Source organism: Ranitomeya variabilis, chromosome 3 (genome assembly GCF_051348905.1).
Source record: "Ranitomeya variabilis isolate aRanVar5 chromosome 3, aRanVar5.hap1, whole genome shotgun sequence".
Taxonomy (NCBI): domain Eukaryota; kingdom Metazoa; phylum Chordata; class Amphibia; order Anura; family Dendrobatidae; genus Ranitomeya; species Ranitomeya variabilis.
The window spans coordinates 473,084,056-473,097,415 of record NC_135234.1 but is presented as its reverse complement, the minus strand read 5'-3'; the positions used below and the strand labels follow the sequence as shown (position 1 = coordinate 473,097,415).

The 13,360-nt window shown below is 49.1% G+C and overlaps 1 protein-coding gene across 9 annotated transcripts in view; it reads left to right on the top strand.

The window, feature by feature from the left end:
• The window catches only part of DMD (dystrophin), a 3,762,639-nt gene that overhangs the window by 3,537,053 nt on the left and 212,226 nt on the right, over positions 1–13,360 (top strand). For 2 of the 9 annotated variants that reach the window (XM_077296696.1, XM_077296697.1), the window contains exon 1: positions 7,784–8,054. The exons of the other annotated variants lie outside the window; for them this stretch is intronic. In XM_077296696.1, the coding sequence (XP_077152811.1) occupies positions 8,035–8,054 (20 nt within the window). In that variant the 5' untranslated portion in view covers positions 7,784–8,034. Of the gene's footprint in view, positions 1–7,783; positions 8,055–13,360 lie in introns of those variants that run through there. 9 annotated transcript variants of the gene reach the window in all.

Genomic DNA, 13,360 nt, shown 5'->3' with positions numbered 1-13,360 from the left:
CACCCTTGTGACCATCACCCGGAATCTCCTCACCAGGTTAGATAGCTGTGAAGAGGATAAATGGCAGCCAGACCCTCAATGCTGACGGTGGTTTCTGCTTTGACTAGCTAGTTTCTCACTCATATCTTAAAGAGGACCTGTCACCAGGTCAAAAAGGCCTTGTTTTCGCTCTTATTTTATTCCTGCTGCTCCCCTGAGTGCTTGGGCTTTTTTATATGGCTTTTTATTTTCGATAATTTTCATGATCTTACCAAACAGATCACAGTGTTCTGTGGGGACATGTCTGTAGGCCATCTGCGCAATGTCCCCTTGTAAAGTCCTAAGCCACTAACCCACGGTTTTCAAACTGAATTTTAATTTCTCACACACTTCACCTTTTTTTTCTGCATGAGAGAGAAGCATTTGCCACACTGATGGTAAAATGAACCCATAGACCTCAATTCATCAAAGCTTTTAATCCAGAAAACTGGTGTAATAGCTTTAAAAAGTCAAAAAGTTTTTGCACAACACAAGGCTGCTGGAAAGTTTTGTGAGTTTTGTCGTTTTCACAACATTTTCGTCCAGCTATGATAAAGTGGGAGTAGGGAGCTGGGGTATGCTGGGGTGTCAAGAATCCCGCTCATCCAAGTCACAAGGAGCGTCGATGCTCCATAGATTACAAACCTTACTACAGTTCCTAACTGGAGTAAGACTTATGGTGAGGTGCAAGCAACTTCATGATTTACCAGATTCATTAAGAGCCGTGTCCCTCTTAATGCATCAGGTGCCTCGCTCTCCACCCCAACCCCTTCTCAGGACTGGCATGGAAATCGGAGCCAGAGGCCACGTTCATACCTTCAATATTTGGTCAGTATTTTACCTCAGTATGTGTAAGCCAAAACCAGGAGTGGGTGATAAATACAGAAGTGGTGCATATGTTTCTATTACACTCTCCCTCTGATTGTCCCTCTCCTGGCTTTCACTTACAAATACTGAGGTAAAGAACTCACCAAATACGTGGCCTCATTCAGAGGTCCATGCATATCAGTCCTAGATCGGCCCACCATGCACGGACTGGCCACGAGTCTCCAGACCCAAGCGTGAAAGAGTCATGTATTTCTATGAGGCTGTCTTGGCAGTGCATTGAGATCCATTCTCAGACCGATTCTCAGACCGATTGTCAGACCAATTCTCAGACTGATTCTCAGACCAATTCTCAGACCGATTCTCAGACCGATTCTCAGACCGATTTGTACGGACGTCCGAATGAACCTTTAGACCAAAAATGCATGAATATCAGATGGAGGGTGGAGCGCCCCCACGTAAGGCCAATGGGGTACTCGGCAGCGGGTCCTTCTCAGTTCTGGGGATGTCACGGTGGCCTGACCCGGTCCGTGGCCCTTTGAGGGGCATCCGATTAAAGGTGTAGTTTGTACAGTGTTCGTGACGCCACCTGTGGTATTCGGTCAGGGTGACCGACGCTGCTTAGGGGTCCGCTGGGGTGATGTTACAGCAGCGAGATGGTATACCTTCCCACAGGTGAAGTGTGTCCCCAGGGCTTCCTAGAAGTGTAGATGGTAATAGTGGACGATGTGAGGCGCAGAGAATAACGAGGACACAAGGTTGCAGTCTCTTTACCTTTTACTGGAAGCTTCAGCATCCACAGTCCAGGGTACGGACCACAGGGTAGGCAGAGTCCGGCCAGTCCGAAGGCAAATCCAGAGTCCCCCTATCCAGGTGGAAATCAGTAGCCTTCCTACTAGCGCCTGTGTGTTGTAGTCCCTCTCTGCTGAGCAACTCGGTAAGGTCCTCACAACTTTCGTGGATGTTTCTGATGTCTTCTCTCTGTCCCCCAGATGGTATGGATAGGACAAACCCGTATGACTGGGATGGCCTGAGGCTTGTTTATAGGGACCTTGGAGACGCCCCGACCCCCACAATTTGCCACCGTGTCTTCTTAGGTATTAAGGTCGGGCAGCCAACTTGGAATTGACTGTCCTGCCGGTCTCTGAAGTAATGCGTAGAGTCAATTACTCCCTCGGTGGTCCAGCCACCGGCTACGCGCCTCAGAAGGAGGCTGCCTATCTCGGGGCAGAACTCCTCCCGGTGTTTTCTCCTTGTGCTGTGACTTCGTTTCTCACTCTCTACAACACAGTTCGCTTTGTGTCCTTTCTTTGGATACTGCCGCACGTGGGGCAGGTGCAGCTCCGTAGCTTTCTATCCTGCTAGGCCTCTGTCAGGATCCCACCCCTGACAGAGACCCTCTGTCTGCAGCTCAGATGTTCCTCCTTTCCCCCTGTCTGCCTGACAGGTTCTCCCTGGGTCAAACCCAGGCAGCGTCTGTCTTTCTATCCAACCCACCAGTTTTACCCTTCTGTGAGGAGTGCCCTACTAGATAGGAGCATGGCTCCCCCTGGTGGATTGGAGTGTGAAGTGTGGTGTATGTTTGGTGATACCTGGAAGGATGGACTCCTTTATTACCCTCAGACGTAATATCACTCCCCCTGGTGGAAGAATGACATTACTGCAGCAACCAGGACTCTGGGGTGCTGTACTCCCCCTCCGTTAAGTCCAGCACTCCCGGGCTGGGAAAAGAAAACAACAATACATCAGCAAAAAGACATACAAATTTTGGAATGCTCTAAACAAGTAAATATAACAATGCTTCCCTTTATGTGAGGTGAGAACACTTGAACGTTGCAAACAAAAACATATTTACATTGTGCGTATGACTTACAATTATTAGCTAACTATGAACGACCATTACCCATACGGGTATACTATCTATCTATCTATACTATTAAGTGCAAGTATAAACGGTGTCTTTCTTTATTCAAGTGCGAGTACCCTTTAAGGGTATACTAGAAAACTTCAAAGTGCTAATTAAAATTTCTTCCTTTTTCTTTCACATGCAGGACTATCTATCTACCCCTACGGGCTCACTGCATTTTTCTTTAGTTTACTTCAATTTTATTCATTAACATTTCCTATTCTTGGCTACATACTACCAGCTATGTATAAACATTATCACTATCTAACTACTTAAGGCAACATTATCACTTTTAGGCGAAAGTGCAACAAACGAACATTCCCTTTAAGAGGAAATCTCAAGTCTTTTTGAGGTAGCGCAAAATTATCACATCAGCAATCTGCAAGTTTACTTAAAGGCAACATGACGTGGTAGAAGGTGAGGGACCCGTTACAAACCCCAGAACGTTGGTCTTGGGTGGGCTACAAGACGTGTAATCCTGACCCGGAATTCTGCCGCACCAACGGGTTTTTCTTCAGGTCTGTGAAGCAAAGCAGTTATTTTTACAGCATAATTAACAGCAGTTTCTGTTAAGAGGCAGTCTCTGTAAAAGCCTTCTATGTAAAACCAGTAGAGAGCATCTTTAAGAAGGTGCAAACTATTTACAGCAACAGTTTGTGAATCATTCATCGACCATGATTCGGCAGTTCTTTTGGTAAAACAATGATGAGCTTGTGCAAAACTAGAAACAATAGGGATCCCGGGTAAACAAAGGGATCCCTTTAAGAAGAATAACCCCGGACGGGTTCAAGCAGCAAAGAAACAGTTAACTATTTACATTGCCGTGGCTCGAGGCTTATTTAAACCACTCTGGAGGTAGTACCGGCAGGGGTAGACCTTTTGGGTATTGGCTACCACCTGGTACTACATAGGGAGGTCTCTCATCCCATTTGGGGGTCTGAGTACCCACTGCTTTCCTCTCGGGGGTAATCTTGGCGTGGACCACCACGGGTGTTGGCTCAGTAGCCAACAGTCGTGATGACAGTGCAAGTGGTAATCCGAGTCGCGGTATAGGTGGGGGTGACAGTGGTCGTGGTAGTCGTAGCAGTGGTCTGGACGCAAGGCGGCGCCGTTGCCACAGGAGACAATTTAGCTGGGCCTTTTGCAGGATGTGCCACAGTGTCTCCCCTTTTGTGCACGTTTAAGGCGAACCAGCCCTTTTCACCGAAATGTCTGGTGTAAGTAACGGTGTCTCCCGGGTAAAGGTCTCGGTCTGGGTGGCCTTCCCAGAGGTGGGACTCCACGTCCCTCCTGCTCGCAAAAACCTCTGCGTACAGGCCTGGCTCCTTGATGAAGCCCCATCCCCCTTGGAGTTTGAAGGTGACAACTGTGCCCTGCTTACGCGGGGCCTGGTGGGTGGTGCGGTTCTTGCGGGCCTTGGCCTTTACTGCCAGGTCGCGTTGGTCGTGGGCCTGACATTGGGCCTGGTGTCTTTCCTCCTCCTTCTCCCAGTTACGGGCAAGCTGGGCCTGGTAATCCTCCCAGCTTAGGACCTCAACAGTCTCCCCTTTTTGTGTTTCAGCCCCGGGGAACCCTATGAAATCTGGTCCGGGGTTCACCCAGCGGTACACAGTCCGCTCCGCGTACACCTAACCCGGCAGGGTAGTGGGCGCGATTGGGGCCTTCAGAATGTGTTCCATGCCCGTGGCCTGGTCCCATGGTGTTAGACGCTGCAGGCGATGGGTACCGCGAGGAGGTGGCGCTGCGACGGGGCCTATCAGCAGTCCCTCTGTCTCTGGGGCAGGGTCGGCGCGCTTACCGGCCTCAGCGATGTCCCCGGTGTTGACTGGTTCTGTCGGCGGCATCATCTGCGACGGTGCCGGCAGCGGCTCCTGGAGCGGAGGGGTGGCGGTTTCGAGGGATCCTCCTCAGGTGTCGTCCGGTATGCGGCCTTGGTGTTTACCCGCATCTGCAGGAGCCGGTCAATCAGCTCCTCCATTCCGGCCTGCAGGAAATCAGCATCAGCGGTGGAGGACTGGTTACGGTGCCCCTCCGGGTAGCTGGGGGAGTCCTCTGCTTCGACCCCACGCTCTGGTCCTGGGCAACTCGCCATGGCGTCCTCCACGTGGCTCGCCTTTTCCTGGTCTTTTTCCCGCTCTCTCCTTCGTGGGTGGTTTCGTTTTTGTTGTCTCCTCCCGCCATTAAGGATTAGGAGGTGGATCTCGGCTGCTGACGGACACGTCCTCAAGGTACAGAGATATTTAGATTGGGCGGCCATTGTCTTTCGCGCTTCTCAGTTCGTTCACAACTCCATGCCCTTCTACTTCTCCTGCGCTCCTCGTGGCACTGTAATGGCGGCAGTTTTGGCGGGAATTTTGGTGGCAAATGGCAATACACAGTCTTTGCAATAAATCACAGTTCCAATCACAATTCTGGCACAGTTCTTAGGCACACATGACCCGATTGTCAGGCTTAAGTAGATCCTGTTCGTGACGCCAAGAATTGGAGCGCCCCCACGTAAGGGCAATGGGGTACTCGGCAGCGGGTCCTTCTCAGTTCTGGGGATGTCACGGTGGCCTGACCCGGTCTGTGGCCCTTTGAGGGGTGTCCAATTAAAGGTGTAGTTTGTACGGTGTTCGTGACGCCACCTGTGGTATTCGGTCAGGGTGACCGACGCTGCTTAGGGGTCCGCTGGGGTGATGTTACAGCAGCGAGATGGTATACCTTCCCACAGGTGAAGTGTGTCCCCAGGGCTTCCTAGAAGTGTGGATGGTAATAGTGGACGATGTGAGGCGCAGGGAATAACGAGGACACAAGGTTGCAGTCTCTTTACCTTTTACTGGAAGCTTCAGCATCCACAGTCCAGGGTACGGACCACAGGGTAGGCAGAGTCCGGCCAGTCCGAAGGCAAATCCAGAGTCCCCCTATCCAGGTGGAAATCAGTAGCCTTCCTACTAGCGCCTGTGTGTTGTAGTCCCTCCCTGCTGAGCAACTCGGTAAGGTCCTCACAACTTTCGTGGATGTTTCTGATGTCTTCTCTCTGTCCCCCAGATGGTATGGATAGGACAAACCCGTATGACTGGGATGGCCTGAGGCTTGTTTATAGGGACCCTGGAGACGCCCCGACCCCCACAATTTGCCACCGTGTCTTCTTAGGTATTAAGGTCGGGCAGCCAACTTGGAATTGACTGTCCTGCCGGTCTCTGAAGTAATGCGTAGAGTCAATTACTCCCTCGGTGGTCCAGCCACCGGCTACGCGCCTCAGAAGGAGGCTGCCTATCTCGTGGCAGAACTCCTCCCGGTGTTTTCTCCTTGTGCTGTGACTTCGTTTCTCACTCTCTACAACACAGTTCGCTTTGTGTCCTTTCTTTGGATACTGCCGCACGTGGGGCAGGTGCAGCTCCGTAGCTTTCTATCCCGCTAGGCCTCTGTCAGGATCCCACCCCTGACAGAGACCCTCTGTCTGCAGCTCAGATGTTCCTCCTTTCCCCCTGTCTGCCTGACAGGTTCTCCCTGGGTCAAACCCAGGCAGCGTCTGTCTAACTTTCTATCCAACCCACCAGTTTTACCCTTCTGTGAGGAGTGCCCTACTAGATAGGAGCATGGCTCCCCCTGGTGGATTGGAGTGTGAAGTGTGGTGTATGTTTGGTGATACCTGGAAGGATGGACTCCTTTATTACCCTCAGACATAATATCACTCCCCCTGGTGGAAGAATGACATTACTGCAGCAACCAGGACTCTGGGGCGCTGCACTGGCACTTATAAAAACCTGTCCTTTCTTCAAGTACAAGAAACATGGCTGTCTGAGTTTGGCTGTGTCCTGCAAAAAATCAAATGAACCAGGCTTTACCCAGAGTTGTTCTGGACTGGTCATAACCATTGGGATCGAGGTTTGGTAGGTGCCACACTTTATTGATTTGAATAAGTCTTATTTTCAAAGGTTTGATGATTTTGGTTTCCAATACAATCATACAGGTAAGGATGCCCTGCATAAAATATATTGGGGTTCATCCTGGTCCAACCTGGTTATGGGCATGGGTGCTGGCATCACAGTGGGCAGAGAGTGATCCTTCACTGACTGGAGTAATCGGCTAAGGATGACTGATCAGTGATCACAGTGTAGGCTACTTTCACACTAGCGTCGTACTCGGCCCATCGCAGAGCGTCGGGCCGACGTACCGACGCTAGCAGTGAATGCGCCGCACAACGGGGGCAGCGGATGCATTTTTCCAGCGCATCCGCCGCCCCATTGTGAGGTGCGTGGAGGTGGGGGCGGAGTTCCGGCCGCGCATGCGCGGTTGGAAATGGCGGTCCGTCGGCAGCAAAAAACGATACATGTAACGTTTTTTGCAGCCGACGGTCCGCCACAACACGGCGCAACTGTCGCACGACGGTTGCGACGTGTGGCAAAGCGTTGCAATGCGACGCTAATGCAAATCAATGGTGAAAAAACGCATCCTGCAAGGACTTTTGCAGGATGCGTTTTTTCAACCAAACGACGCATAGCGATGTGCAGTGCACGATGCTAGTATGAAAGTAGCCGTAGGTGCATATAGCAGGATGACTAGAATACCATTCAGGACCCAACCAGGAGTCCAGCCTGGCCCAAAGTGGTTCTAGGCCGTGATGGACAGGGAATATAAGGGCCCACCAATAACTGGCTCTGGGGACCCCTAGCTGCATGCACATATTACATTACCCTCACTCACAATCTCCTCTGCCTCTATATAATGATGCACTGGTGCTTTGTTAGTGAACAGCGAGATGCTGCTTTGTCAGTACATAGAGATTCACGTGTATTGTGCCAACTTCTGCCCATATAAGTGGCCCACCAGGGGATTCATCGGTTCCCCGTGGGCCAGTCCGAGCCATAAAAATGTCACTTATTAGTGACTAACTGGTGTTTTTAAAGGGTTAAATGACTTTGGATCATTCACTGGTCACATAAATTGCATAACATTCATCCTGGTCACTAGGCACGGTCACTAGGCACCAGCAGGGAGGAGGCATGGACAAGTGTCAGTGGTAAAGTGCAGCCACCAACGTGGAACCTGGCACAGCACTGGCACCTACACGGGCAGGCAGAGCCCTCCTTGCCTTCATTCCCTGGTGTGCAGAAAGGGTTACTGGCAGTCCCGCCCCGTCTAGCCTGCAGGCGGCCTCCTCCGTCCTCCTCCCGTCCTCCTCCTCCGCCGCTCTCCTCAGCCGGTGTAGTGCTGCGATCACTGCAGTGCGAGCTGCCGTCTCCCGGTCCGTGTGAGCCCGGAACTTCACCTCCTGCAGCCAGAGCCGTACTTCCCCAGCCATGAGGGAGCTGCTCAAAGGGTAAGTGAGAGCCGGTTCCCACAGATGCAGCAGAGCCGGAGGGATGGAGCAGTCCTGGGAAACTTTGTGCAGCCCAGGGGCTAGCACCGGTCCCGGCTCCGGGGGTGTGCGGTGCTGTGCCCGGGACCGGAGGAGGCTTCTGAATCCACAGATCCAGACCCCGTCCATTGTTCTGGGGCTGGATCCAGCTCGGTAGTAGCGGACACATCATTATTATGACGGCTGCTCAGCTCCGGATTGTCTGTTACCTGCAGCTGTGCCAAATGCCAAACTCGGCGCTGCTGCCCCTCACGGTACCGGCGCTGCTGCCCCTCACGGTACCGGCGCTGCTGCCCCTCACGGAGCCGGCGCCGCTGCCCCTCACGGAACCGGCGCTGCTACATCCTGACATGTCCCTGTGGATGGGCAGGCTCCAGTGCTGCCCAGTAGGTGACTGAACACCTTTGTGGTGCTGCCCTCCCCCTTTCACAGCTCCATTCAGACTTCCAAAAAGGTCAACTTTCTGCCTGATTTCTTGTGGGGGCGCACAATGGCGTGTCGGTGCCCACCGCTGTCCACGTCCCTATATTTCCTGTGGTGAATGGGGGTCTGGCTGGGCTGGAGGTGGGGGGCGAAATCCCAACAAGTTTTACTTTGGAAGTTGTGCCTTCTAGCAGTGGTGAGAGCCCCCTGTCACATGTGCAGGGTTCGCTTTCATCGCCCCCTGTAGCAATACATTATCTTGTGACTACTTTACATCCTCCAGCCTGTGGGGAGAACCTGATGTGAAGAAGCCGCTGCGCTCATAAATATCCTGTGACAGAATCCTGCCTGAGGACCCTACCTGCCCTGTGTGGCCAGGATGGGTGGGCTGGCGTAACCCCGCACCATTATCTGTACCCCTATGGCCCATAGTCGGGATTATTCCTTAATCTGATCTGATATTAGAGCCACGTGCTATTTACTCCACAGAGGTGACATCAAAGCACCGTCCGCTCCAAGATCTGCGTCTGTTCCTGAAGTGATCATTCATTTCTGTAATGAAGTAGTTCAGACTATACAGATGTAGCAGAGCTGAATGTACTGGGAGGTGTGCCGTCTTCAGAATCCGCGTACAGCAGAATGTAGGACCACAATTGTGATATCAGGATCTCTGATAGATCTGTATACCCGGGGCTGTCACTTCTGCCGCTGCACCTGGCTCAGTTGCATCTGGTGCTTCTGCCGCTGCGCCCGGCGCAGTCGTTTCTGCCGCTGCGCCCGGCGCAGTCGTTTCTGCCGCTGCGCCCGGCGCAGTCGTTTCTGCCGCTGCGCCCGGCGCAGTCGTTTCTGCCGCTGCGCCCGGCGCAGTCGTTTCTGCCGCTGCGCCCGGCGCAGTCGTTTCTGCCGCTGCGCCCGGCGCAGTCGTTTCTGCCGCTGCGCCCGGCGCAGTCGTTTCTGCCGCTGCGCCCGGCGCAGTTCCTCATACATTTCCCTTCTACATTTTGGTAACACTGGACTGTGGTATTTTAGGATAGCTATTTGGAGGAGGTCTGAGGATGTGTATTGGTCCCAGTCTTCAATGACTGCACCGACAGCGGCTACCAGTAAGCACAATCGGGCTGTGCACCAGTTTGGACTGGGGCTCTGTCTTAAAGACACCGTAACGTGTAACTGTTGAGTAGGTAAGAAAAAAAAAATCCAGCTCCGGAGTAAAAGTCATCAATTTTATTTCCACATATTTAAAATTCGGAAAAAGCTGCTTGCAAGTAACTGCCCAACTATTTCAGAAAAGAAGCCATAAGTTAGCTGAACGCGTTTCGAGCACGCATGGTGCTCTTTGTCCACAGCATTTCTTTTCTGAAATAGTTGTGCAGTTACTTGCAAGCAGCTTTTTCCGAATTTTAAATATGTGGAAATAAAATTGATGACTTTTACTCCGGAGCTGGATTTTTTTTTTCTTACTTACTCAGCAGAGGACGTTGGGCGGTGGCGTTTTCCTTGCTCGGATGTTCCTGTGGACTCTCATGGATTTGCTGATGGGGGTGAGCTGAAACATAACTTTTTTACTGTTCAACGTGCAACTGTTACCTGTGTCTTCCTTGAGAAAGTAAACAGTTGTGTTATGGTATATTTCTTTCTTGCTCACCACTGACCTTTGCACTGGGTTCAGGCTCATTTTACACAGTGCTTCCCAATCTCAATATTTACCTAAGCCCTTTTTATTGTTTTTTTTGCATTCATAGTGCCATCATGCCTTATAACTAAAGTTCTGCTAAGATGAGCCTGAACCCTGGATTTAGACCCACTGATTGTGCGTATTTACATTCCAGATATGTATATGCAAGCAGGCAGAAATCCTCTAAAGTCCGGGGTTCTTATTCTCAGACATCCTGCTTCAGTACCTGCCTTTCCCCCATTATCTGTACCTCTGGTTCTCCATTTGTCACTATGGTGCCCGGGATGCCATAAAATATGGTAATTTCTTTTATTTCTTCCCTCCTAGAGCAATTTCAACAATATCTATTTTACAACCATGCAAATAGAGGATATCTAGATACAGATGGGTGCCAGGTTGTTTGATTATTCAGGCTGCGATAAAACACTTGAGATTGAGGATTTAAAACTAGGTCAGCTTTGTGGGACAGTAAAGTCTATGGATTTTCTTTCTGGTGCGGGAAATGTCTAGTGGAGTTTAGCGTTCCTGGAAGCTCCAGGCTGAGCTGTGTTCTACACTACATAGGCAGGGTGCTGAAATGGTGGAGCGGGGGTCTGTGGGCACGTGGCGGGCCGTTTACTAATATACAGATCCCATATTTCCCAATACTGTGAGTCGTTGTTATATTAAATGTTTATATTTTCCAATAATGTATCATGATTCATGATGCCTGCAGAAACTGTACCACAGTCATACAGAGAGCGATCCTCACATTCTGTAATGAAATGATGGGGTGCACATGTTCTTCTTTTTGGAAGTCTAAACTTTTATATAATCACCTAAATCCAAATTTGCTTTTCAAATCTAAAGAGACCACATAAACCATTTCCTTATAATCTAGGTTATATGTGGTTTAATAGTTACTAAGCAAAAAAAACTTTAAAAAAATGAGTTTCCTAAGCCTTGGAGGAAGATTAGTAATGAGCCCGTGATCATCTTACTTTGCAGTTACTCCCTATGATGGTTTCTGGAGCTGTAGATTTTACCTTTTTTCCTCGCCCCGTTTCCATGTTCTGATTTGCCTGGCGTTCTGTTTTGTCCTTTTTGAGTCCTGTCCTTTGACCATCTTTCTTATATGTCATTGTATTACTAAAGGTTAATCACAGAGCTTTGCTAAGATCCCCGCTGATCTGTCCTGAATAGTGGATAATCCTGATTAACTTCATTATTTAGGAGTAAAATGGAGAAAAATCCTTATTTTGTGCTAGCTATGCCGATTCTGACCTGTAGGCTGGATTAGTCAATCTACACATTTTCTTGGATGCTTTGTAGCTAAGGAGCATGTCCATGGGATTAACTCATTCTGTGTGCTATGGTAATGTTAGCGCTTTACTCATTTCTGTTGCTTCTCTTAGGGCAGGCGACTGGGAACACAAGTGACCTCCAAAATCCTGTTTACTTTGGGTATATATATAAGGAATGTGTAGCCCGGCTGATAAATACATCAGGTTGATGATTTGGGTTCTTCGAAGAGCAGATGTCCCTCCTAGTGTTATAGCTAGCGAATTGTTGGTAATATCTCCCTAAATATGTTTTTTCAAGCACTTTAATATGATTAGAAGTACTTACAATGTCAGTTTATGTTGTTTTTTGAGTTTTTGCATAATTAACGATGTAATGGGTGAAGTGCATTGTCCTGAATGATCTGAGGGTACTTTTACACCCCACAGTTATAACTGCCACCAGTATTTATATGGGATATTTGCAGTGCAGTAATGGAGTGGCTATACGCCGCACGATTACCACCGCATATACTCCGCACGATTACCACCGCGTATACTCCGCACGATTACCACCGCGTATACTCCACATGATTACCGCCGCGTATACTCCGCACGATTACTACCGCGTATACTCCGCACGATTACCGCCGCGTATACGCCGCACGATTACCGCCGCGTATACGCCACACGATTACCACCGCGTATACTCCACACTATTACCACCGCGTATACGCCGCACGATTACTATCGTATGTACTCTACATGTGACTGCAGGTAAACTCAAATCTACCTTCCCCATCATTCTTGTGGATCAAAAAAAAATCTGTTCTTAGGAGAGTTGTCCACACAGTGGTAAGCTGATTCTCACCAATAAGTTTCTTTTTTAAGGAGCAAGATCTGCAGATTTTCACACATTTTTCTCTTTAGAAGTGTGAAATCTACAGTGACTCCCTAAGAAGTTACATTCTGTGGACATTAAATCTACAGAAATTGTCAATTTATGCAGCATGTGCAAGACATTTTTAAAAAAATCTCATTCATAATGCTGCGATCGTAATAAGCATTGGCGTTTCTACGTGCTTCTGAAAACTTGCTGCATATCTACTGCAAATGTACTTTGAGGTTACATTCTCGGGTTACAATCTCAGATACAAAAAAAACCAAAACAATCACAATCTACTTCTAGCAATGTTACCTTTTTTTTTCCTGTTCTTGCTGCAGATTTGCAGAGCGTTTACTGCAGAAAAACCTCAATTCCTCACTATTGCAATTCCACATACATTTTTTTTTTTTTAGGGTTCGCGCCAATGTTTTATCGGATAGCACTTTGTCCAATGTTATACTGTGTGACAGTGCCGATCTGTGTCTTTTTTTCCTCCCCGTGTCCATTCAACATGAGGGAACAATTGCAACATGCTGTGAGTGCCTCCGATGATCAGATCATGTGCACCCTAACCTGTACAAGTGTATGGGTGTGTGTAAAACATCAGACTGCACTCAGATGTCATCCGAGTACAGTCCAATTTACACAGACAATGAGGAAATTACTTTCTCTGTCTTTTTTGCACCTCTGATTCGATTCTTTTTATGCGAGAGAATTGGATCACACTAAAACATGGCACTCTACTCTAGCAGAGTTTGATCCGAGTGTCATTAGCACAATAAGCCCGATTCTCTCACATGAGAGAATACACGTTGGTGTGAGCGAACCCTAAGATTCAACACTACGCAGCCTGCCGTGTCTATAAATGCATTGTGTGAAGAGTTTACATGGAATCACATAGGGCCCGATTCATCATTTGCGATTTATTGAAGTCACCTCTTTTTCTTGGCTTGTGGTGTTTGCTGACATCTTTTGCTCCAAATTCTTCAAAATGATGAGCGTGGTTAATAAATTCGGTCCAAAA